At 46.9% G+C, this 26,724-nt stretch overlaps 1 protein-coding gene across 3 annotated transcripts in view; it reads right to left on the reverse strand.

Moving 5' to 3' along the window:
• LOC146064597 (opsin-3-like) overlaps positions 1-26,229 on the reverse strand; it is a 180,130-nt gene extending 153,901 nt beyond the window's left edge. For all 3 annotated transcript variants that reach the window (XM_083178287.1, XM_083178286.1, XM_083178288.1), the window contains exon 1: positions 25,709-26,229. In XM_083178287.1, coding sequence (XP_083034413.1) covers positions 25,709-26,069 — 361 coding nt within the window. In that variant the 5' untranslated portion in view covers positions 26,070-26,229. The remainder of the gene's footprint in view (positions 1-25,708) is intronic.
• Between the last annotated feature and the right edge of the window lie 495 nt (positions 26,230-26,724).

Below are 26,724 nucleotides of genomic sequence, written 5' to 3' on the forward strand. Positions count from 1 at the left end.
GCAGCAGCAGCAGCGGCAGTAGTAGTAGTAGTAGGCGTAGTGCTGCAGGATCCTCCGGAGGAATCTATGGAGTCATTCATGCAGGTGAGATGGACTGCAGGACTCCCCCCTATCCGGATCGAGGAGGAATTTGTCGAGGAGGGAGTTGGTGGTGTGCTTTTCAGGCATTTGGCTCCAAAAGGAGGACCAAGTGATTTAGGTGTCGCTGGACTGCTAGCCGCACTTTCTCGACTAAACACTGAACCATGACGCGTCTTTAGGTGACGTTGAAGGGAGGTTGTCCCTAGGTGGGCAAGATCCTTACCCCTGCTTATTGGAGTTTTACATAAGCTACAAATGGCAATACTTTTGTTGTCCGGATGCGGATAAAAAAAATTCCAGACCGCAGAGGTGGATTTATTGGTCCTTTGTCCAGGCATGACGATGGGCTTTTTCATCCCATGGACAACAACTTTTTCCCCCACAGGTGCCTCATTCCCCCCTGGTGCGTCATTTAAGCAAACCAAGTCTCCATCCTCCTCGACAACTTCCTCCTCAGTGCCAGCTACATCAATATCCTCCTCCTGGTGTACAACATCACCTTCACTAATAAAATCTGGAACTAGACTGTGGGTGATCCTTCCAGCATATGCAGAGGGCGTACTGCAAATGGTGGAAGAAGCCACCTCTTCACGTACAGTGATGGGAAGGTCCGGCATCACAACCACCGCCACCCTCGGACTCTCCGTGGGGATTTGGGATATGTCTTTAGAAGGATGAGTTTTTATGTCTTTAGAAGGATGAGTTTTTTCAGACTTTTTTGAGTCGGTGTCAGCCTAACTCTCTTTGATTTCCTATTGGGTGGGGAGAGAGGAGGAGGAGGACTTTCCTCGTCATCTGAAGCTGCACCACTAGTCATGAAGTTAGGCCATGGCCTTAGCCGTTCCTTGCCACTCCGTGTCGTAAATGGCATATTGCCAAGTTTAAGTTTCTCTTAAAACGATTTACATTTCATATTTTTATTCCTTTTACGGAAGTTTGGTTTCAATTGTACATGCCCTCTGCTTTCACACTGGGCATCGGCCGTGGCAGACGACGTTGTTGGCATTTCATCGTCTATGTCATGACTAGTGGCTGCAGCTTCAGAACTATGAGGAAGTGCATCTTCATCTTTCCTTTGTTTGTTAACCTCCATATTTTGGATCTCCATTATTATTGTGGAGTTATGTCACAGAACAGCGCCACTGGAGTGCAATTATATATGTCAGTGAGTATGCACCAGCAGGCAGTTATACAGATACAGCAGTATTGGGCAGTGAGCCACACACCAGACAGGTACGGCAGTATTAGGCAGAGAGCCCCAGACCAGACAGGTAGATAATGATATACGGCAGTATTTAGGCAGTGAGCCCCAGACCAGAGGGTGGCTACGGCAGTATTGGGCAGTGAGCCACACACCAGACAGGTACGGCAGTATTAGGCAGAGAGCCCCAGACCAGACAGGTAGATAATGATATACGGCAGTATTTAGGCAGTGAGCCCCAGACCAGAGGGTAGATACGGCAGTATTGGGCAGTGAGCCACACACCAGACAGGTACGGCAGTATTAGGCAGAGAGCCCCAGACCAGACAGGTAGATAATGATATACGGCAGTATTTAGGCAGTGAGCCCCAGACCAGAGGGTAGATACGGCAGTATTGGGCAGTGAGCCACACACCAGACAGGTACGGCAGTATTAGGCAGAGAGCCCCAGACCAGACAGGTAGATAATGATATACGGCAGTATTTAGGCAGTGAGCCCCAGACCAGAGGGTAGATACGGCAGTATTGGGCAGTGAGCCACACACCAGACAGGTACGGCAGTATTAGGCAGAGAGCCCCAGACCAGACAGGTAGATAATGATATACGGCAGTATTTAGGCAGTGAGCCCCAGACCAGAGGGTAGATACGGCAGTATTGGGCAGTGAGCCACACACCAGACAAGTACGGCAGTATTAGGCAGAGAGCCCCAGACCAGACAGGTAGATAATGATATACGGCAGTATTTAGGCAGTGAGCCCCAGACCAGAGGGTAGATACGGCAGTATTGGGCAGTGAGCCACACACCAGACAGGTACGGCAGTATTAGGCAGAGAGCCCCAGACCAGACAGGTAGATAATGATATACGGCAGTATTTAGGCAGTGAGCCCCAGACCAGAGGGTAGATACGGCAGTATTGGGCAGTGAGCCACACACCACACAGGTACGGCAGTATTAGGCAGAGAGCCCCAGACCAGACAGGTAGATAATGATATACGGCAGTATTTAGGCAGTGAGTCCCAGACCAGAGGGTAGATACGGCAGTATTGGGCAGTGAGCCACACACCAGACAGGTACGGCAGTATTAGGCAGAGAGCCCCAGACCAGACAGGTAGATAATGATATACGGCAGTATTTAGGCAGTGAGCCCCAGACCAGAGGGTAGATACGGCAGTATTGGGCAGTGAGCCACACACCACACAGGTACGGCAGTATTAGGCAGAGAGCCCCAGACCAGACAGGTAGATAATGATATACGGCAGTATTTAGGCAGTGAGCCCCAGACCAGAGGGTAGATACGGCAGTATTGGGCAGTGAGCCACACACCAGACAGGTACGGCAGTATTAGGCAGAGAGCCCCAGACCAGACAGGTAGATAATGATATACGGCAGTATTTAGGCAGTGAGCCCCAGACCAGAGGGTAGATACGGCAGTATTGGGCAGTGAGCCACACACCAGACAGGTACGGCAGTATTTGGCAGAGAGCCCCAGACCAGACAGGTAGATAATGATATACGGCAGTATTTAGGCAGTGAGCCCCAGACCAGAGGGTAGATACGGCAGTATTGGGCAGTGAGCCACACACCAGACAGGTACGGCAGTATTAGGCAGAGAGCCCCAGACCAGACAGGTAGATAATGATATACGGCAGTATTTAGGCAGTGAGCCCCAGACCAGAGGGTAGATACGGCAGTATTGGGCAGTGAGCCACACACCACACAGGTACGGCAGTATTAGGCAGAGAGCCCCAGACCAGACAGGTAGTTAATGATATACGGCAGTATTTAGGCAGTGAGCCCCAGACCAGAGGGTAGATACGGCAGTATTGGGCAGTGAGCCACACACCAGACAGGTACGGCAGTATTAGGTAGAGAGCCCCAGACCAGACAGGTAGATAATGATATACGGCAGTATTTAGGCAGTGAGCCCCAGACCAGAGGGTAGATACGGCAGTATTGGGCAGTGAGCCACACACCAGACAGGTACGGCAGTATTAGGCAGAGAGCCCCAGACCAGACAGGTAGATAATGATATACGGCAGTATTTAGGCAGTGAGCCCCAGACCAGAGGGTAGATACAGCAGTATTGGGCAGTGAGCCACACACCACACAGGTACGGCAGTATTAGGCAGAGAGCCCCAGACCAGACAGGTAGTTAATGATATACGGCAGTATTTAGGCAGTGAGCCCCAGACCAGAGGGTAGATACGGCAGTATTGGGCAGTGAGCCACACACCAGACAGGTACGGCAGTATTAGGTAGAGAGCCCCAGACCAGACAGGTAGATAATGATATACTAAGAAAAAGAAGAAAAAAAGACTCTCTCTTTGTTGGGGCACTCTTGAATTATTGAGATTTTAACAGCAATAAAAGGATATCATATATTAAGAGGTGGGGGAAAAAAACCTACAGACCACTTGCCTGTATATGGTCCAGAGATAGGAAAAGTAACTGGTAGAAGAGTACTAGACAACAAGGTTCAGGAAAGTGGAGTTGCAGTCCCTATGAACGGGGCTGTCTCCAAATCCTATTTATGAAAGTGTTGCAAATATTAAAATATAACTTTTAATGTAAATTCTTTAAAATATCCTAGACAAACATGTAGACAGAACAAAAACATATATATAAATACACAAACATGTGCAGCAGGTTAATGCGATGCAGCACAATCTGAGACCGCTACAGATAACCATGCACAATAGGGCTCATATGTTGTAACTTAGTACAGAAATAATTGCAACACAGTTGCTTTATATCTTAAAGGCTTGGTGGGTGAAAATTACACCCGTCACAGTTGCACCCAGGAATGGTTCCTTTTCCTGAGTGTGAAGTAGGTACTGCAGAGGCCTATAAATGTGCGCTAAGGGATTTTTGTATCAATTATTTGGACATTACGGCATCCATTCTTTGGACACTGTCGGCATTTACACAGAAATTGACAATAAAGATTGTTCCAAATGACTGCAATTGGTACAAGTGTACAAATCAAAAAATTATATTGATTTGTCTAAGCTAAAGCAAGCTCATGTAGGTTGTGTACTGCCGACCACTGTTGTGTCAATATATAACGCCTGTCATCAGCAATATATTAGTCGGTGAGCCGACACCTGAGTGTTTCTCATGCACAGTAACCAACTAATCAATAAGTATTGTAGCTAGCACATACAATGTTGCCAAGATCTTATCACAATCTGTCCTCCACTGTGTCGGCAGTTACACAAATGTTGGCATTAAAAATCAATATATAGTAGTGGTTAGCACAGATATGCAGACACATATGTATATTCAGCCGACCATTCTCGTGTCGACAGAACAGATTATCCTGTGCTGTCCTTACTGATGCACTGCAATCAAGTAATATCAAGATACTATCACAATCTGCCCTCCACTGTGTTAGCAGTAACACCAATGTTGGCATATGAGGATTGATATACAGTAAGGGTCAGCACAAGTATATAGGCAGATATATAGCAGCCTACTGTTGGTTATCCTCAGCCAGCAGCTTTTGTGTCGACAGAGCCGGTTATGCTATCTACTTTTTAAGAGTATGTCCCAAACATTCTAGCCACAGTGAGCGTGATATCCGGTAGGACATGCAGGATTTACAGAGAACAATTTTTAACACTGACAGACAAATTCACCAGATAGCTTGAAGGCTGTATAACTGTTCAATTATCTGAGTCACACATCATCTAGAAATGATATAGGCGTTCCCGCAAAGTAATTGGATAGGGATTAGGAATGTGTGGGTAGAGGATTGCGAGAGGAGTTGGGGTATACACCAGGAAAAGGGTAGAGGAATATGACAAGGGAAAAGAAGGGGGGGGTTTTTGGAAGAAATGAAGAAAAGAGTGGAAGTAGAAAACAGATAGAGAAAAGAATCTGACTGTATCCACCGGGTATGAGTGATCCCACCAACTTTATATACCCTTGACAGAGGTGGGGTAGTCTGGTTGGAGGATTGGAAAGTCTCCTTTTCCACTCTGGCAGGCCACCCCCGTCCAAATGTCAGCTGCCACCTAATAGTTGTGGGCTTTTATGGGTATTGTGGGGGAAGAACTCTGTCCCGAGTGGAGTCAGAAGAGTAAAAAAAGGTGCTACCCTTATAGTGTAAAAGCGGCTGCTGCCCACCTGATATACCTATCACTAGGGGTGGAATACTGTATGCAACTAGGAGAGGTCTCCCTTCTCCTGTTATACCTTCATACGCCCCCCGTAAGCTGCCATCTGTGTTTAGATGGGCTTTTTTAGGTATGGTGGGTGAGCGGGCTTATCGTGACACCAGGGGATTTATTACACCTACTAGAAACAAAGGAGGACGGGGGGTTTGGTAAGAAAAAGGGGGGAATTGGGGGGGAGACAGAAGGTGGTGGATAAGGGGTAAGGGAAGGAGCCAGGGGGGAGAGGAGGTTATAGGGACGCGGGTAAACGAATACCTGTGAGTGCACACACTGCACTACGCTGAATGGCTCTGTGACTGCCCCCAAACGGGTATGCTGTGACTGTCAGACGGCTGTGTCCACGGAATCTCGTGGAGAAGACTATCAGGGTTGCTGAGACGATACTCTGGCTGCTGTTTGTAGCAGGTGAGGCAGAACTGATGCTATAGGTGTCTGCTTCTGATGCCGTTAGGTCAGTGATGGGAGCGCTGTGCTGGCACTAGGGCCCGTCTATGATGCGGTTTGCTGCTGCTGTTACTGGTGAGATAGAGCTGGACTGTAGATATTCAAAGCGCTGGAGTTGCGCTAAGTCAGGTCAGCGGCGCGGCTGCTGTGGTGAGACAGAGCTGGACCGTGGATGTCCAAGGCGCTGGGATAGCGCTAAGTAAGGTCAGCGGCGCGGCTGCTGTAGTGAGACGGAGCTGGACCATGGGTGTCCAAGGCGCTGGGATAGCGCTAAGTCGGGTCAGCGTCGCGGCCGCTGTGGTAAGACAGAACTGGACCGTGGATGTCCAAGGCGCTGGAATAGCGCTAAGTCAGGTCAGCAGCGCGGCTGCTGCTGCTGCAGTTTGTGAAGCAATGATCAGGAGGCGCTCAGTGACTGCGTCACTCCCACTAGAAACCTGGTAAGACAGAACTGGACCGTGGATGTCCAAGGCGCTGGAATAGCGCTAAGTCAGGTCAGCAGCGCGGCTGCTGCTGCTGCAGTTTGTGAAGCAATGATCAGGAGGCGCTCAGTGACTGCGTCACTCCCACTAGAAACCAACGATCGTTTCACCTGTGATCAGGCTTCTTCAGGGTCAGTGTATAGTAGGGTAAGGCGTGTAACCGCCTTTTAACTGGTTTACATGTTGTCAATCAACACTAATTGGATCAAATTAATTGCTGATGTTGTGGCTTGCGTGCACACTATAATTGTTTCTAAAGCCCTTTGTGTATTTAGAAGGTATGGGTACAATGAGTCAAAAATTCACATATTGGGCTATTACAAAGTTTGGGGAAGAATAGGAAAAATACTAATAATATAATACCTCTATAGAGGGGGCGTTATTTGTGGGATAAAGGTAAGACTAAGGGAAAAGGAAACAAAGCGGGATTGAGCATAACAGATTCACAATTGGGCTATTACAAAGTTTGGAGAAGAATCGGAAAAATACTAAAAATATAGTACCTCTATAGAGGGGGCATTATTTGTGGGATCAAGGTAAGACTAAGGGAAAAAGGACCAAAGCGGGATTGAGCATAACAAATATTGTATTGGACCCATAACACATTCAATCAGATCATGGTCACCCCGAGTACAGGAATAATAGGGGTTGTCGTCTTATGATGTTCGCAGTAAACTGTTTTGTATGTCAGACTGCGATATAAGACATATTGGCTAATTGAAAATGGAGAATGGATATTATAAGAGCTAAAAAAGGCAAGGCATATATACAAGACCCCTGTATGAAGGGATAATAAACTGGTTCCTATGGTGGCTGGAATGAGAGAAAGGGGAATAATAAGAGGGGAGAAGAGGGGGGGGGGGGGGAAGGGAAAGCATATTATTGTTCTGATGTGGAAGGGGTGGGTCACTTGTGTCTGTGGTTGGTTTGACACTCTAATGGTAAATATTGTGACCACATATTCCCACCGGCCAGCTTTTGTACATCCGTGTGTCCTCATTGATTATGTAAACGGGTTGTCATATTCAATCTGAGGGGCCAATATCAAATGCGAGTATGCGACTGACTTAGGGAAAGAGAGTGACTTCAATGAAGTCCTCTGACAAAATAGGGCGGATTTCTATGTTATCCAAGCATATCGTGGTCCCTTGTAGGTGGGTGCATGGTTATAGGGTGAAACCTCTACAACTTGGATATATGGGTAAAGTATGTCTTGGATATATGGGTAAAGTATGTCGTAACATCTGTCATGTCATGCCGGGTCTTTAGGTCTTGTCAGTCCATACCGTATTGGCGAGATGTCAAAGTTGGGGACTATATAGGTCAGTTCGGAGCCATAAGGTGTGTGTGTTTAGGCTGGAAGGGGGATGAGGTTCCAGTCAAAGGTGAAATAGTGTTAGGAATATAGGGGGGCTGGCTTAATTATGAGCCCCTAGTGCCTAAAGTGATAAATGTGCCTACTATATCAGCTGTGTGCTGAGTAGGAAACTGAGAATAAGTACCATGTGTCAGTGCTGAAAAAAACCAACAAACAAAGACAAAAAGCAAAACAGGTGAAAAATAAGTGAAACTCAGTACAGTTTACGTGATACCTAGGTATAGTGGTAAAAAGGGCCTCATTATGTGAGGTCCAACGTTGTCCTTTGTGTTTATGGTGGGTAGGGGTGAACCAAGTGGGGTACTGCTGACAATATGCAGATTGGTTGTAGTGATGATAGATATTGTTCAATGACAAGGTAGTGTACTATCCGAAATGGGGACAGAATTCCCTATGAAAAGAGGGGAAGAAAAGAAAAAAGAGGAGAGAGAGCAAGAGGAAAAAAGGGGGGAGGGCGCCAGCTGGGGGGGGGGGGGGGTTTTGGGGTTACATTGTAGAAAAGGAAGGGCTGGTAGTTGGAAAGGCCTAGATAATGTTTTACAGAAAGGATCCAAAGCTATTATTCTCGTTCAGGCCATGTGGATTGACAGAGTTAAGGTAGAAGATCCATTTGCTTTCTGCTCGTTGTAATTCTTTACTAAGATCTCCTCCTCTGATCCCCAAGCGGATGTTTTCTAGGCCGAAAGCCTTGAGTTCTTGGGGTGATCCTCTATGTCTCATCAAGAAATGTCTGGCCACTGAGGTTAATTTTTTTAATTTTTTGGTGTCTGCCTCTGCATTGCGGATATTGCTGGCGTGTTCTAGCAGGCGGAGTTTGAACTTACGGCCCGTCATCCCCACGTATCGGAGTCCGCAGGGGCACTCCAAGCAGTATATTACTCCTGAAGTCTCACATGTGATGAACAGGTTTAACTTGGCAACATTGTATGTGCTAGCTACAATACTTATTGATTAGTTGGTTACTGTGCATGAGAAACACTCAGGTGTCGGCTCACCGACTAATATATTGCTGATGACAGGCGTTATATATTGACACAACAGTGGTCGGCAGTACACAACCTACATGAGCTTGCTTTAGCTTAGACAAATCAATATAATTTTTTGATTTGTACACTTGTACCAATTGCAGTCATTTGGAACAATCTTTATTGTCAATTTCTGTGTAAATGCCGACAGTGTCCAAAGAATGGATGCCGTAATGTCCAAATAATTGATACAAAAATCCCTTAGCGCACATTTATAGGCCTCTGCAGTACCTACTTCACACTCAGGAAAAGGAACCATTCCTGGGTGCAACTGTGACGGGTGTAATTTTCACCCACCAAGCCTTTAAGATATAAAGCAACTGTGTTGCAATTATTTCTGTACTAAGTTACAACATATGAGCCCTATTGTGCATGGTTATCTGTAGCGGTCTCAGATTGTGCTGCATCGCATTAACCTGCTGCACATGTTTGTGTATTTATATATATGTTTTTGTTCTGTCTACATGTTTGTCTAGGATATTTTAAAGAATTTACATTAAAAGTTATATTTTAATATTTGCAACACTTTCATAAATAGGATTTGGAGACAGCCCCGTTCATAGGGACTGCAACTCCACTTTCCTGAACCTTGTTGTCTAGTACTCTTCTACCAGTTACTTTTCCTATCTCTGGACCATATACAGGCAAGTGGTCTGTAGGTTTTTTTCCCCCACCTCTTAATATATGATATCCTTTTATTGCTGTTAAAATCTCAATAATTCAAGAGTGCCCCAACAAAGAGAGAGTCTTTTTTTCTTCTTTTTCTTAGTAACCCATTTACTCTCCTGGGCGCACCTCCACCTGACCAACTGTTAGAAACAGGGAGATTGACTATCCCCCTTTAATAATTATTCTCGATTGTGGATCCTCTTATCTTCTCTTATAAATAAATCAAATTGTTATCTCTTGTGCACCGGTCACCACCCCCTTCCCTTTTCCCCTTAAAGTAGATAATGATATACGGCAGTATTTAGGCAGTGAGCCCCAGACCAGAGGGTAGATACGGCAGTATTGGGCAGTGAGCCACACACCACACAGGTACGGCAGTATTAGGCAGAGAGCCCCAGACCAGACAGGTAGATAATGATATACGGCAGTATTTAGGCAGTGAGCCCCAGACCAGAGGGTAGATACGGCAGTATTGGGCAGTGAGCCACACACCAGACAGGTACGGCAGTATTAGGCAGAGAGCCCCAGACCAGACAGGTAGATAATGATATACGGCAGTATTTAGGCAGTGAGCCCCAGACCAGAGGGTAGATACGGCAGTATTGGGCAGTGAGCCACACACCAGACAGGTACGGCAGTATTAGGCAGAGAGCCCCAGACCAGACAGGTAGATAATGATATACGGCAGTATTAAGGCAGTGAGCCCCAGCCCAGAGGGTAGATACGGCAGTATTGGGCAGTGAGCCACACACCACACAGGTACGGCAGTATTAGGCAGAGAGCCCCAGACCAGACAGGTAGATAATGATATACGGCAGTATTTAGGCAGTGAGCCCCAGACCAGAGGGTAGATACGGCAGTATTGGGCAGTGAGCCACACACCAGACAGGTACGGCAGTATTAGGCAGAGAGCCCCAGACCAGACAGGTAGATAATGATATACGGCAGTATTTAGGCAGTCAGCCCCAGACCAGAGGGTAGATACGGCAGTATTGGGCAGTGAGCCACACACCAGACAGGTACGGCAGTATTAGGCAGAGAGCCCCAGACCAGACAGGTAGATAATGATATACGGCAGTATTTAGGCAGTGAGCCCCAGACCAGAGGGTAGATACGGCAATATTGGGCAGTGAGCCACACACCAGACAGGTACGGCAGTATTAGGCAGAGAGCCCCAGACCAGACAGGTAGATAATGATATACGGCAGTATTTAGGCAGTGAGCCCCAGACCAGAGGGTAGATACGGCAGTATTGGGCAGTGAGCCACACACCAGACAGGTACGGCAGTATTAGGCAGAGAGCCCCAGACCAGACAGGTAGATAATGATATACGGCAGTATTTAGGCAGTGAGCCCCAGACCAGAGGGTAGATACGGCAGTATTGGGCAGTGAGCCACACACCAGACAGGTACGGCAGTATTAGGCAGAGAGCCCCAGACCAGACAGGTAGATAATGATATACGGCAGTATTTAGGCAGTGAGCCCCAGACCAGAGGGTAGATACGGCAGTATTGGGCAGTGAGCCACACACCACACAGGTACGGCAGTATTAGGCAGAGAGCCCCAGACCAGACAGGTAGATAATGATATACGGCAGTATTTAGGCAGTGAGCCCCAGACCAGAGGGTAGATACGGCAGTATTAGGCAGTGAGCCACACACCACACAGGTACGGCAGTATTAGGCAGAGAGCCCCAGACCAGACAGGTAGATAATGATATATGGCAGTATTTAGGCAGTGAGCCCCAGACCACAGACCGCCAGACTGGCAGATTCAGTGCAGGCAGCAGTGCAGCACCAGTGGACTATATATATTTATATTTAATATAATTAATAATTATTTATATATATAATAAATGGCACAGCACAGCACCAGAGGTTTGCCCCAGCACAGAGGAGACAGTAGTACTACAGGCAGGTACACACACAGTTAGACTGTTCTCCTAAGCAGAGGAGAACATAGTACACAGCAGCACTGAGGGAGACAGCCCTAACAAATAAAATAATTAATTACAGCACAGGTCACCAGAGGTAGACCGCACAGAGGAGACAGTAGTACTGTACAAGTACACAGTTAGACTGTTGTCCTAAGCTGAGAACAGAGTACACAGCAGCACTGAGGGAGACAGCCCCAGCAAATAAAATAATCAATTACAGGCAGCACAGCACACCAGAGGTAGACCGCACAGAGGAGACACAGCAGCACTGAGAGACAGCACCAGCGATTGCAAAAGCTCAAGGTCAAGCTCAAGTTTAAGCCCCAGCAGCAGCACCAACACACCCTCTCCCAACCCACTACTTGACTGGAGTGAAGATGGCGGGGCGCGGCAGCTGCTTATAAAGCCTCGCGAAATCCGACGCCGGGAGATGACGTTCTAATCACGCGGACGGACCGAGTCAGGCGGGAATCTCCGAGCGCTGCTCGGAATCGGGCTCGGAATGATGACGTCCGTGGGGGCTCGGATCTCTGAAATCCGAGCCCGCACATCTCTACTTATAATGCCATGTTTGTATGCACAATTTTATATGTATTGCATATGTTTACCTTGCATTTATATATGTGCATATTGTAATTGCATTTTCATGTTTCATTTACAGTTTTACCACTTGACGTGTATGCATTTCATGATACTGCAATTTCATGATACTGCAAATTCACATCACTACAGCAATTTCATGTCCATGCAACATTACTCTTATTACATCATCTAATCAATCATTGTGTATATTCGTGATCCCTTTACTGAATAATAAGTACCATTCTTCAGACATCGTATCAGGATCGATTATTGCAAAGTAAAAGAGGGTTATGCTGTAAGCCTTGAATTTGCCAAGTGGCAACAGTAATACATCAACATTAATACATCGATGCTATCAGTGATTTGGACACATGTACACTGACTTCATCAGTAAAATATCAGTCTGTCAGCAAGTGGAACACATGTACTGACTTAAAGATCTTTTACACTGCCAGCCACAGCTATCTACATATGACAGCACAGCAAGTTTCTATACAGTCTACTAACTGTGGAAACTCAGCAATAGGAGTACTGCTATTTGACTACAAAGAAGCCTCACACCGTCAGTGCAGCTACCTAAACACGGCAATGCAACAGTTCCCTGCACAGTCTAACAGCTTGATAACAGTTACAGCAGGGTTGCCTACCCTCCCGGAATGGCCGGGAGGGTCCCGAAAATCGGGTCACCCTCCCGGCCCCCCGGAAAGGTGGCCAACCCTCCCGGATTCTGGGGAACCCCCACTCCCCTCCCTCTGATTGCGCCCCCCCCCCTGACCGCAGCGTTTAAATTACCTTATGTCTGCAGATCTCCTGGGAGGGGGCGGAGCTAAAGCGTCATAATCGCATCATTTAGCCCTGCCCCCTTCACGGAGATAGGCAAACTAAGTAACTTTCCTTCATGGGGGCGGGGCTTAATGATGTCACGTTTAAGCCCCGCCCCGAGCTCCTGCTGAAAAGTCTCCTCTCCGGGCTTCTCCCGGAGAGGAGCTTTTAAAAGTCGGCAACCCTGAGTTACAGGAACCCAACTTCACAGAGCCCTGCTACACTGTCAGCAGAGTAACCTGCACGCAGCAATACAGCAGACTCTACACAGTCAAGCATTTATACCTCACATCATTATGTCTTCATACAAAAAAAGGTCATCTCTGGTTCCTCAAATTCAGCATCAGTCAGAAATGCAGCCATCCTTGCACATGCAAAAGCTGAAGTAGCAAAGGTACGAGCCAACTTTGCTGAGCAAGATATTAAGTTGAAAGTAGAGAAATCTCGCATGGAGGCAGAAATGTCACATTTGGGAAGCAGAGAAAGAAATAGAGACACCTCGCCTGGAGGCAGAAAAGTCCCGTCTGGAGGCAGAAAAGTCCCGTCTGGAGGCAAAGTCACGATTAGAAGTAATTACTAAAAAGCTTGTTGCTGAGAAGGTAGCTGCAGCTGCCATAGCCAAAGCAGAATCTGTACTTGTTTCCTAGCATGGCGCCCATGATTTTGATCGAAGTGCATCTAATCGCATCACATCGCATGCACTATAGCGGCATGCGATGCAATGCGATTCGATTTTTAATTGTACAGGCACCCTGATGGGTGCTTACAATGTTAAATGCACCCCCATTGTCAACGACACCCCCACTATCAATGCCAAGCCGAAGTGTGGTGAGCGCAGCGAGCCCCCGAGGGGTGGCGGTACGCTTCCTCCGACCTTTTCATACCCCTACTATCCACGTCGGCGTGGAGTTGACTTTAGATAGTGTGGCGAGCGCAGCAAGCCACCGAGCCCGAAGCGTGGCGAGCGCAGTGAGCCCCGCGAGGGGACACGGATTACTTTACATGTATTCCACCTCCCCTCACGGGGCTCGCTGCGCTCACCACGCTTCGGGTTCGTATTCCGCGTCCCCTCGCGGGGCTCGCTGCGCTCGCCACACTATCTAAAATCAACTCCACACCGACGTGTATAGTAGGGGTATGAAAAGGTCGGAGGAAGCGTACCGCCGCCGCTCACCACGCTTCGGGATGGCATTGATAGTAGGGGTGGCATTGCACACCATTAAGTATGGCATGCAATGGGCACCGTGCTAGGAAACAAGAACCGCAGAATCTTAGAGTCTGCAGAACTCATCAACATAAAGGGAACCATTAATATACTTGATGCAGAACTTGGATCTCAGAATACTTGCGCCAAGTGTCCAAAAATGGTAGCAACGCTCCACCAGTACAAGGTATGCAATCAGATTTCATCAAGGAAACAAGTCAAGTTCACTATTCAGTGCCACCACAAGTCAGTAGCACACTGCAAACCTACAAGCATGAGGACTCCACGAGAGACAACTCTCCCCCATGCCAAGTGCTTGTATCCACAGACTACAACAATGGCACTACATCTTACACACAAAGGTGGGGCGATACAAGCCAGCAGGAACTAGTCAACCCTAGCAGGTATGATAACATGCCACTTACCCATCATGCTAATGCACCTACTGCCAATCAAGACACATTAGAATTTGCCAGTTTTCTTCATGATGTCTTCTTCATCATGGCCTGGTCACAACAGGACTCTCAAAGTTCAATGATCACCCTGAGAGTTTTAGAGCATGGCAATCTTCTTTCCGAAATGCAATCAAAGATTTAGGCATTTTATATAATGAAGAGATAGGCCTCTTAAATTAAACGGCTTGGCAATGAATCCTTTGAACATGTTAGAAGGATATGAGGGAGACTTACCAGGACTTGCCTTCCTGGACACGGCCAGATGCATTAACCCTATATTGCAAAAACTACAGTACTTTCTAATCTACAGGAATTATGGATTATCCATAGTTCAAACAGCAGAACAAGGTACCTTTTCCACCATTCTCTGTTTTTGCTGACTTTGTTCATTAGCAAGCCAAGACCAGTAACAATATTAGTTTTGCTTTTACACTAACAGGTAGTACCCATGTGCTACCTAACCCTCACAAAACAACAGTCACATTTCACAAGACTAACGTTCATTATTCAGATTCTTCCCACCAAGAGCCAAGAGAGAAAGATCCCGCCAAGCAGTGCCCTCTGCATCACAAACCACACCCTCTCCTGAAATGAGTCTTCAGAGAAAAGTCCCTGGAGAACCGAAAGGCCTTCTTAAGAGAAAATGGGATCTGCTACAAATGCTGCTCTTCCTCATCTCACCTCACCAAGGATAGCAAGATTAGTGCACAGAATGTCACAGCACAGGTCATAACACAGCTTTACACCCTGGGCCTCCCCCATGGACTTTACAAAACAGTCACAGTGACACAGAGCATGGCGGGGAGCACAATGCAGAGCAAAAAGTCACTAACGCTGCAACACCAGAGATGACTGCACAATGTACTGAAGTCTGCAAAGATGCCATTAGCAACAGATCTTGCTCTAAAATCTAGTCAAAGTGTACCCCAAAGGCCAACCAAATAAAGCTGTCAAAATTTATACAATCTTAGACAACCAAAGTAACGGGTCTCTTGCCAGATCAAACCTCTTTGAGACCTTTAATATCAAAGGCCCCAGCACCCATTACTCCTTAAGGAGTTTTGAGACAGCAGGAAGGAAAGCCACTGGCTATCTAGTTAAATCTATAGCCTATATGTCTTCCCTTACCACTGATTATTAAGTGCAATGAGATCCCAGAGAAAAGGCCTGAAATTCCTACACCAGAAGCAGCTATTCAGCATACACATTTCAAACGTATAGCACATCTTATACCAGAACTGGACTCATAAGCTCAGATAACTCCATACCCTCCAACTGTACCGATTTTGCCGGTACAGTAACGTTTTTTTAACAGTCTGTACCAGCAAAATCACTTTGTATCGAATGTACCGTTTTTTAGTGCTCCGTGAAAAAGTGCATTCCAGATTCCACCTCCTTGCTGCCCGCTCGGCTCAGCAGTAACTTCCTTGGCCCGGCGCTGCTTGCTTCCCTGTGCGGCGTGCCGGCTATCCCCTCCCAGGCTCTGTTCTCATGAGTGCATTGCGGCAGGCGGGCATTGCCTGACGTCACGTGCCGCCAGTGCCGAACCATGAGCACTGAGGCGACTGATGAGAGACTCTGCCCTCGTGCGAATCATGTGAGGCCAGAGAGGATGCGGTGGCCAGCCGGGGCGCGCATGAGGGGGAATCTCTCCAGGAGGATGCAGCAGGTCATGGTCCCAGTCCGGAGCCGCTGCCTGCCACACAGCTCGATCATCCTCCAGAGAGTCAGTGAGTGACAGTCTGAGAGTGACAGTGCTGGTACAACTTGGTAGCTGCCAGCAGAGTTGCTCTGCAGCAGCCTCCTGTGTCTAAAGTGTGGTACTACGCTTCGGTCCTAGCTCTACTTCCATTCCCAGCTTCTGTTATTCCCTGGTTCTGTCCGTCCCTGTTTCTGCGTTCTGCAAGCCAAGTCAGCCATTTCAGTTAATGTTATTACTCCCGGATTCTCTGCAAGCCAAGTTGGCCATTTCAGTTAACGTTATTACTCCCCGGATTCCCTGGAAGCCAAGCCGGCCATTTCAGTTAACGTTATTACTCCCCAGATTCCTGCAAGCCAAGTCGGCCATTTCAGTTATCGTTTATCCCATTGCTCGACAAGTCAAGTAGGCCATCTAAGTTCTCATTATTACCCTTGGATTCTCCGCAAGCCAAGTCAGTTGTTTCAGTTACTCCTGCGCCGGTTCTCTACTGGCACTCATAGCTGGTCTACTTGTAGACCGCTTGTACCAGAGCTCCGTGGGTTCTCCGTGTGAGGGGCCACAACCTGCTGTCCAAACGCAGTGAAACCCAAACTTCCTTGCTTGGGTCCTGGAGAAGACCTCTGGGCAGTTAGACTCGCTAATACTCACAGCTTGGGATTAATGCACAGAGCCTACATACTGTACAACGCGCTAAATTCCAAGGACGTCCAGTTCATCCCGCATCTGAACAATCACCTGAGGTGGATCCTCAAACTCCGCCGGCTGTGACACAGACATTCAGCTCAAGAGGGTGAACTAGAGTATGTTTCTGATGTGAGACAACTAGGGCCGGCGCCACCACTAGGCAGAACTAGGCATTTGCCTAGGGCGCCGGCAGCTGGAGGGCGGTAGTGAGCCGCCGAGGTACCATAGAGAGGTACTCGGGAGCAGGTAAGTCTGTGATTCTTCATCCTTCCTCCTCCCTCACCCCTCTCCTATCCCGCCCGTGGCATGAAACAATGCTGCTCCCCCGCGCCGCCCGCTCCCCTCTCCTCTCCTATCCCGCCCGTGGCATGAAACAATGCTGCTCCCCCCGCTCCCCTCTCCCGCCCGTGGCATGAAACAACGCTGCTCCCGCCGTGCCGCCCGCTCCCCGCTCTCATCCCGCCCGTGGCATGAAACAACGCTGCTCCCCCCGCGCCGCCCGCTCCCCGCTGGGGGGATTTCTGTGCGGCACCACCTGCGCTCCGGGGGGGGGGGGGGTCGCCCACCGCAGTATCGTCCCCCCCGCTGCAGTATCGTGAGCAGCCGGCGGGCGGGCGGCGCGGGTTTTTTTTGCCTGGGGCGGGCGGGGGGCTTGCACCGGCCCTGGAGACAACTCATAGAAAAAGATTTCTACAAGGATGATTGTTAAAAACCTATGCCAACATACAGTATGAGACTGCAATCAGTCTTCTCAAGAGAGCTCAGAAAATGCTTGCAAGTTCTAATCTCAGGCTTCACAACATAGCCTCCAACAGTAAAGAAGTCATGTAACACTAACCTTCTCAAGATCATGCTACTGACTAAAGGCATATGAATTTGGAAACTGATTCTTCACCAGCCCAACATAGCCTTGGACTCTTATTGGATTGAAATCTGACTCTTTTACCTTCTCAGTAAATAGTGTAGAAAGGCTCTTCGCTCACAGAGGTGTCTTGTCTAATGTCAATAGGATTCGCAGCTTCTGTCACTATTAAAGCTCAGAGACCTAACCCATGAATCATCCGACTGGGATGCCCTACTGCTGCTACAAAAAAGGGAATTGTGGGAAGAGTGGAAAAGTTCTCTGTTCGCCTTAACCAGATAACTGTTTAGTTCTGAACTGTTTAGTTACAGGCTGGGTTTGAGAAATGACTGGTAGGAGCTGATTGGCCGGTGATAAAGTACCAGGCACTTTATCACTTCACCGAGCTTAATAAATCTGCCCCTCAGTATAGTATGAGTGGGCTATGTGTGTAATAAACTTTTCCTGTTCGTATGTGTCTGTGCATTTTTTCACAGAGACCTGATCTCTGGCTCAGCCAGGCACAGCGGGGAGCGGGACAGCTGGGCTGGTGGGGGGAGCGGGCTGCATTCCCCCTTGGCAATGAGCAATTGAAGTTCTCCTTGGCAATGAGCAATTGAAGTCCCCCTTGGCAATGAGCAATTGAAGCCCCTGGCATTGAGCATGAAGGTTAGCGGCACTTATGTGTCAAATGTGTAATGGCCATTACGGTTTGTTATATAGTATGTAATGGGCATCATGTGTGGCCTTATGTGTAATGGCCATTACGGCATGTGGCTTTATGTGTAATGGGTATTACAAAGTTCGCTAAAATGTGCAATGGGCATTACGGTGTGTGGTATAATGTTAGACCATGCCCCCTTTTCACAGCACAAGAGTCCTGCCTACAACAAATGGGGGGCGTGAAACATGCCCTTGCTCCAGGCACCGTGGCACCTAGCTACACCACTGGGTCTGCGCATGTTTTTTGTCAAAATTGTCTATCTGAACCTGGTCTGTTTGTGTGACGATTTTTGTTAACATTTTCCCAAAATCGCATCCCATTAGATTTGCTACTTGTAAACTTTTTAATGGGAAAACATCTGGATACAAATTGAAGTGTGTTGAAAAATCTCCAGTTCTGAATGTGCGAATTTGCGGCCAGAAAGCGCAATTCTCATCCCATTAAGTTAGCATTCTCGGAAAAACATGCAATTTTTGACTAAAATCCCTCCCCAAAAAACACATTTGCATCCCATTAATTATCACCCCTTGTTTTTCATATGGTTCCACCATTCATAATTATGAATCAATATGAGGGAAGTACCGTATAATTATTTTTTGAACCGCCCAGAGATATTTGAGGTTTTGTATGAGGAACATCACTTTAAAATTTTAAATTCAAAATACTGTATCAGCGCATTTGTCAGCTTATCTATCTTTTTCTAGAGCAATATACTGTAACAATATCACTTTAGTCAAGCAGTGGTGCTTTAAGCCCTCCGATATCTGTTTCCACGCCGTATAGTTTTTTCTTACCATTTTCTTTCATAATATCAATAGCAACAATTACCTCTCAGTACAAAACAGACCTATTAATTATGCAAAGCAAATATATGTGAACCAAATGAACATGGAACGAGAGTGGTATTTCACTTGTTCCTGACAATGAAACGATTGCCCATGATTGCAGTTTCTGACTGTAAACAGTTTGGTTTAATGACAGTAGGAAAGAGAGTATTGAATAGAAGACAAACCGTTCTCACTGATCTGAAACATGGAGACATATTGGGCCTTATTCTGGTCGATGCTTACTTTTCCGAATTCTTTCGGATGGTGTTTTTTAGCCGTCTGCGCATGCGTGGGCAACGCTATGCGCATGTGCCACGCAAGGTCTCCGTACTCGTTCTTACTAATACCGTACAGAATTGTGCACCGCATTCACTCGGGAGATATGGGCGTATTATGGGTGTCATTCGGAAGTACACAGGGGCGTAGTTTCAAAGTGGGCTAAACTGGGCGAACCAAAAGGCAAGAAATATGCAGTGTCCATAAGCAAGTATTTCTTTGCGGACACCACTCGGTCATGCGCTAGGCATTCGGATCGCCCAATTAGTACTCCCGCACCTGAACCAATGTCACCTGAACACAATACAATCCACTCCTTTACTCATTACTCAATAATTACACTCTTTTCATTGCTTCAATTGGAACCATTGCAGCTTAAATGGACCATTACAAAACACACAAATATATGCTGAAAGGCAGGTTCCCGTCCGTTCTGACGCGGTAAGACCATGCAGACGCTGTAAGACCGTGCAGAATTTGTGTGTGTCCACCGCACACGCAAGGTTTGGATGTCGTCCGTAAACACGCCCTCTTCTGAAAGTGTGAGTCTGTCCGAATGCGGAGGACCGGTGGGCGTTTCTTCGTACCATGTCCGCACAGCGTGGAGTGCGGACCGCTCCAAAAGAATTTGGAAATTTACATACCAACCAGAATAACCTCCATTGTGACCTCCATTAACCTCCATTGTGAGAATCCTGCTCACTCCCAATCCATCTATTAGCAACCTGCCCACTAAAGGTGCCCACACATGGCACAATTTTATGAACAATCCAATCTGTCACCCAATTCCCCTTAAAATCCAGAACAATTCTGCCCAAACAATTTCATGCGCATACACACAATGATTGTGTAAATGATCAGAGGATTAGATGGGTCGTTTAACGACTGAAAATCATGAACACATCACTGGCATATTGTTCCTCATGTTTTGTATATAACTGCACTGTATTGTGTTTTGAGCAGCTACCTATATTAATTAGCAATGAATAGGATTTTTTATGTCTTTAGGAGCGCTCTTTTGTCCTAAAATGTGTGGGACAGTAAAAATAATAAAATGTGCCAAACGGAAAAAAAGGGGGTTAGTGTTTAAAAATGTTTACACTCTTTTGAGTGATTTCTTTGATTATGAGGTGGGTCCTTTTTTTCAGGTAGCATATGTTGTTGAAAAACCCTAACTTTCCCTACCTGGGCCCAGGAGAAAAGTCGGGGATTCCGTAGCCTGCTGTCCAGGCAGGGGACTTGTGGCTCTCTGCTACACAGCAAGGATCTTTGATGCTGTCGCTGCCTGGTTCTGCAGCGCTAATGTGAGGATATTACGGCAGTGTTCTGAGCTGCGCTGCCGCCCGGCCAATAACGTCCTCTTCAGTTGCCGGCAGAGTGGTCAACGGAGTTACCGCTGCTCTCCTTGGCCCTTATTCTGATCAGTGCGGCCGGATCCGAATATACGGCCAGGACCGTGCGTGCGAAACCCCGCCTTCCATACGGCGGCGGCACGAACGCACGCGGATATTACCGCACCAACCAGAATAAGGGCCCTTATGTAGGGGTCCACGCTACCAGCCACCAACGCATTTTGTGTACATTGTACACTATTTCAAGGAAAAAGTGTACTATGGAAAAAGTGTACTATGTACACGAAACGCGTTGGTTGCTGGTGAGCCTGGACCCCCTACATAAGGACAGCAGTAGTAACTCCATTGCCCACTCCGCCGGCAACTGAAGTGACGTCATTGGCCGTAATCCCCGTCTTCTGCTGGAATACGGAATCCCTGACAATTCTCCTGTACCCATGGAACAATCTAGAGATAGATGGGTCGTTATCTTTCCGCATGTTGAAGGGATCAGTGAGCTAGATGAACGATCAGCAGGTACAGATCGATTCGAAATGAAGCACAGATTGCTCTGTATGTATGGCCACCGACAATGGCACTGCGCAGTGCCGTGCGTCGTTATCACCTGGCTAGATTTATACTGCATGCAGTATAAATCTTGTCATCATCAGTGTTCTCTCAATTGAGAACACTGGTCTGCTCAGCACACATAGCTGGTGCAGCATTGTGGGCCTTGTTCTAGTTCACTCTTTCTGACAAAATCCTTCTTAGATGGACAAAACCATGTGCACTGCAGGTGGGGCAGATGTAACTTGTGCAGAGAGAATTAGATTTGGGAGGGTGAGATCTATATTGCAGTGTAAAAATAAAGCAGTCATTATTTACCCTGCACAGAAACAAAATAACTCACCCAAATCTAATTCTCTCTGCACATTTTACATCTGCTCCCCTGCAGTGCACATGGTTTTGTCCATCTAAGAAGGATTTTGTCAGAAAGAGTGAACTAGAATAAGGCCCTGTGTACTGAGAGATCTGTGCTTAACTAGATCATTCAACACACTGCACCATTCACCCCATGTGTACTCAGTAGTGGAGGGTACACCAGTGCTTGCTGAGTGCTACCAGGCATGAGCCTTCCTGTCCCATATTGCAGGTTTTAACAGGGCTTCTGAAGTGGAGCCAATTCACCCCAGAGCTCTGTTGGAAGAGCAGTGGTCACATTTGGGTCCTGCTGTGAACCACACAAGTGCTGTTGTGCAGCGGTGCGCCCTAGGCGTGGGGGGGGGGGCGGGTGCTCTGGTGCCCTGGCGGTGTCATTGTATCAGCTCCCTACTCACCGCCGGGCTGCCCATCTGTAATGGACTGTCTGTTGCTGTTCTCTCCTCAGCTCAGGGCAGACCTTCTGTCTCCGCCTCCCAACCATTGCTTAAGGAGAAGCTGCTGAAGATTGAAAACTCGGCCGTGTTTGCTCTGCTGCAGCATCATCCCAGGGTGGGGGGGCTGCTCCGGTGCTCACACACTCCCCCTGGGGGGGGAAGGGGTGCCGCTTCACATGGGTGGGGGGTTGCGGGTATTGCGGCGGCAGGCCGCAGCGTCATTCCACGGGGGGTTGCCAGGGACGGGGGGGTGTCGGGTGATGTGGCGGTGGGGGGACCTGCTCCAAAAATGGCCCTTCAGTGGCCGGCACCCTAGGAAAATGCCTACATTTGCCTAGTGGTGGCGCCGGCCCTGGCTGCACATAGAGGTGCTCCTTCAGGGCTCTGAGCGCAGAGACAGGTGACTCCATTGCCCCTGGGATTTACACCCCTGGAAGTTGAACCATTCTGATAACAACTACACAACAAAGCTAAGATTTACCAACTTATCCAAAAGTAATGTGATGGACACCTGACTGCTTGTGCTTTAAACTCCGCCTGCACAAATGCAGCCCCCCCCCCCTTGCACACCGAGGTCCCCTTCATACTGTGCTAGGTAAATAAGTAGAATCTTATTGGTTTCTATGTACAACATCTTCACTTCTAAAAACCCATACTGTACCTTAGTAAATATACCCCATATACCAGTATCAGACATGCGACCTGGCAAATACCCAGCATTTTGAATGCCGGGTCATTTTGCCAGGTGCAGTGTGACCCCCTTTGACACAGAGCAGCAAATTACCAGGTTAATAATGTCAACCCCATAATTTTCTGAATTACATGGGTATTTCTTCAGTGTGAAAGGGTCAAACCGGGTCGCAAATCCCGGGTCGCCGACCTTGGTAAAGAGTAGGGTTGGCGACCTGGGATTTAAGAACCAGGTTGACCCTTTCACATTGAACAAATTACCAGGTAGAACTGCTTCACCTGGAAATGGGGCAGATGTATTAACCCCAGTGGAGAGATAAAGTGGAAGGAGATAACACACCAGCAAATCAACTTTCAACTGTCATTTTTCCAACACAGCTGATTGGCTGGTGCTTTATCTCCTTCCACTTTATCTCTTCACCAGGCTTAAGTTAATACATCTGCCCCAATGTACCTTGAGGACTGAGTTTGGGAAAGAGAAGTGGTAAAACAAAAATCTACTTGCACATTCTTCAGACCTGTTGGAAGGGAACATATACATTAAGCAGAGAAAAGTAATATGGCCATGTTTACCCTGTACATTAATGGATCATTACTAGGTAGTAGTACTGTACATTAAGGGTTACAACTAGCTAGACCACAGCTGGAGGAAACCTATTTAATAAATATAAAGTTGGTTCAAATCCCCCCTCCCCCCCATCCTGTTTAATGTCTAATTCAGTGGTTCCCAAACTGTGCGCCTAGGCTCCCTGGGGTGACTCTGAGCACTTGCAGGGGTGCCTCGGTTTGGTTGTCCAGAACCGATTCAAATTATTTATGGTCAATGTAATAGGCAAAATCAGTGCTTGTGGCTTCCAGTTTTTAAATATGTGGATAAACAGAAGTGAATCCTGTCCCTCACCACATAACTGGACCTAAGGATGACATATAAGCACAACTTATTTCATTTAATATTGTTTTCTGAAATTCTCGGTAGCAAACTTTGCCTTGACAAATATTCTGATATTCTTGTGTGCCGTGATGCAAAAAAAGTTTGGGAACCACTGGTCTAATTGTATTTTGAAAACATTAACAAAGAAAAACACCCTTTTTTCTGCTAGACAGGAATCTCGGACGTGATTGGAAGAAAACAGATTTTGGTTATCTAGAAGAAAAAATGTCTAGTCAGAACAGTCAATCTTTGGAACTCTCTTCCTGGAGAAGTGGTGTCGGCAGACACTATAAATACGTTTAAAATAAGGTTGGATAAACATTTATTGGTTAACAACATCCATGGGTACGAATAAGTAACATAATCTGTCTTTAAAATATCCGAACATACTATACAACAAGGTATAAGCTACTATAAACATAGGGTGAACTAGATGGACGCAAGTCTTTATTCAGCCTCACCTACTATGTAACTATATACAGTATGAAACTTTGTGGGAAGCTGAAGATACAGTATGCATGTAGAGTTAGTGGTCATTCATCCCTAGCCTCCTACAGTATGCAGCAGCAGCAGCAGCAGCTGAGCTGGATAATAAGGGCAGCTAATTGAGTATCGCACCTCTTGGGACTGTCAGCTCTCACACTCTCTTCTCATTACAAGTGACACTTTCTCACTATCGCACCCCATCCGATTATTAAGTGTTCAACAAACGTAAGCCCTTGCCTTCAGCCAGGAACATTCTCTCTGAAACAAACACTGTTCTTTGGGTTAGTTACAGAAAAGCTTGTTTGCTGGTTATGTGTGTGCGATCCGGATATTTCCTACTGTAGGTGTGGGCTGCTTTTCTGATTGGCCCTATATACTGTATGTACATCTAAAATACTTTCAAGATGTGTATTCTCTACAGTTCTTGCTTATTATTCTGTGTGCCAGCTTAGGTGATCATCACTGTCTCCAGAATGATGTACAGTATATCTTTGGTGACCTGAAAGAAACATTTACTGTACAATTGGGTATCTGTAAAACCGGACCTACACAAGACCCCGGACTGCCGGACCGGACATCAAAATCTGCATTTCAGAGCTTGTAGTGTCCGGTCCGGGGGGTGTCCCATTCTGGGGGTGTCCTGTCCTGGGGGCTTGAAGTGACAGCTGTCATCAGGGAAAGGAGGAGAATAAAGCCTCCCTGTATGGTCCGGGCATTTTGCAAAAAACGGAACAGTCCGGACCACATGGGAGGCTGTAATCTCTCCTTCCCCTTGTCCACAGTGAAAGCAGGCACCCCCACGGACAAGACACCCCCCCAGTCGGGACACCCCCCGGACTGGACACTACAAGCTCCGGACTGCAGATTTTGATATCCGGTCCGGCGGTCCAAGGTCTTATCCGTGTCCGGGTTTTACATAGTCCCCTGTACAATTTGCTAAAGCAAGCGTTTTAAAAGTTCCAGAAGACACAGGGGGTAAACTGACTTAGGTGGGAGTTCTATTAAAGATGGGATGTGTCCCATAACAACCAATGCAATTATATTTCTTATTTATAACCTTCTAGAAGATAATAATTAGGGAGAAATTTACTAAGATGAGAGTTCAATTTCACATGGGATGTTTCTATGGGCAAGGGAAGGGAAGGCCATAGACACAGGGTACCGATAATAAGGTAATAGGTCTGAAAAACAATATTTTAAATAAAAATAAAATAATAATAATAATATAAACAGAATTGGGATAAGTATTGCAAACTTCTATCTAGATCATAAAAAGTAATAAGCTAAATGGAACTAAAAAATGATTATCCCTTCCCATTCCGCATAACAAACCGCTCATCAATGAGTTACAAATTAGAGATAAGATAACACGAGACTCACCAAAAAGTGCGTTGACAAATCCATACCAGATGCAGCCGGCATCCCCGATGAGCCAGTGTCCCTGGGTGCTTGCAGCAAAACTGAATGGAGTGCCTAGGATACAGACCATTAAGTCACTGAGGGAGATGTTCATCAATAGCATATTAATGGGTGAGCGCAGGATCTTGTAGTGGCAGAAGAGGACAAGCACCAGCAAGTTATTTAAAAAGCCCAAACTTCCAATAATGCCAAGGGACACAGCTACCAGCAGGTGGCCTGTAGGGGACAAGTTTTCCTGATATGTTCCATGCTGGCTGCTGCTGCTTCTGCAGGTGACAATGTTGCTGTCACTGCAGCTGGCACTGAAACTAGGGAAAGCCATGTGTGTTGTGACAGAAGCCTGCAGTGTGATATAAACACCAGCTTCCCATACACACTACACTTTTTTTTTTTTCCTATCTGGGATTGTTCATGAGTTGTGAGCTGGGAAGGGTTAAAAGGCAGCTGTGTGAGGATGCTCAGTGCCTGCCAGGCTCCACCATGCGGCCATTTGGCAGCTGGATCAGCTCTGCCTTTTTATGTAGGCTGAATTTAAAGGGGGAGCGGCATGCACCTCTCAGAGGGGCTGCCACTCAGGAGTGGGGGCTGTGCTCTCAGACCAGCGTGGATGGGTGAGAGAGCGGAGAGTCAGCTGCTGGAAAATACATTGTGAATTGTGTTACTTTCATATACAGAAAGCAAATATTCCTACACATTAGAATGCATTCACTGTCCTGGTCACAATGATGGTATTTTGATAATGTAGAAGAAAAACAACAAGAAAGTATTATATGGAAGCAAAACAACATATAAAAAAGAATTATGTGGCCACTAGCAAAATGTGTGTTATCCCAGCATTATTACAGTACGTACAAGTGGTGAAAACCCGTCTAAACCTTTTTTTTTTTTAAATTAGAGTACAATGAAAATGTGAAAACATATTTAACAATCAAGTTCCATACGAGGGGCGAGATTCACCAAACTGAAAATACCGTAAA

The sequence above is a fragment of the Crinia signifera genome, chromosome 3 (assembly GCF_055691185.1).
Source record: "Crinia signifera chromosome 3, ASM5569118v1, whole genome shotgun sequence".
Taxonomy (NCBI): Eukaryota; Metazoa; Chordata; class Amphibia; order Anura; family Myobatrachidae; genus Crinia; species Crinia signifera.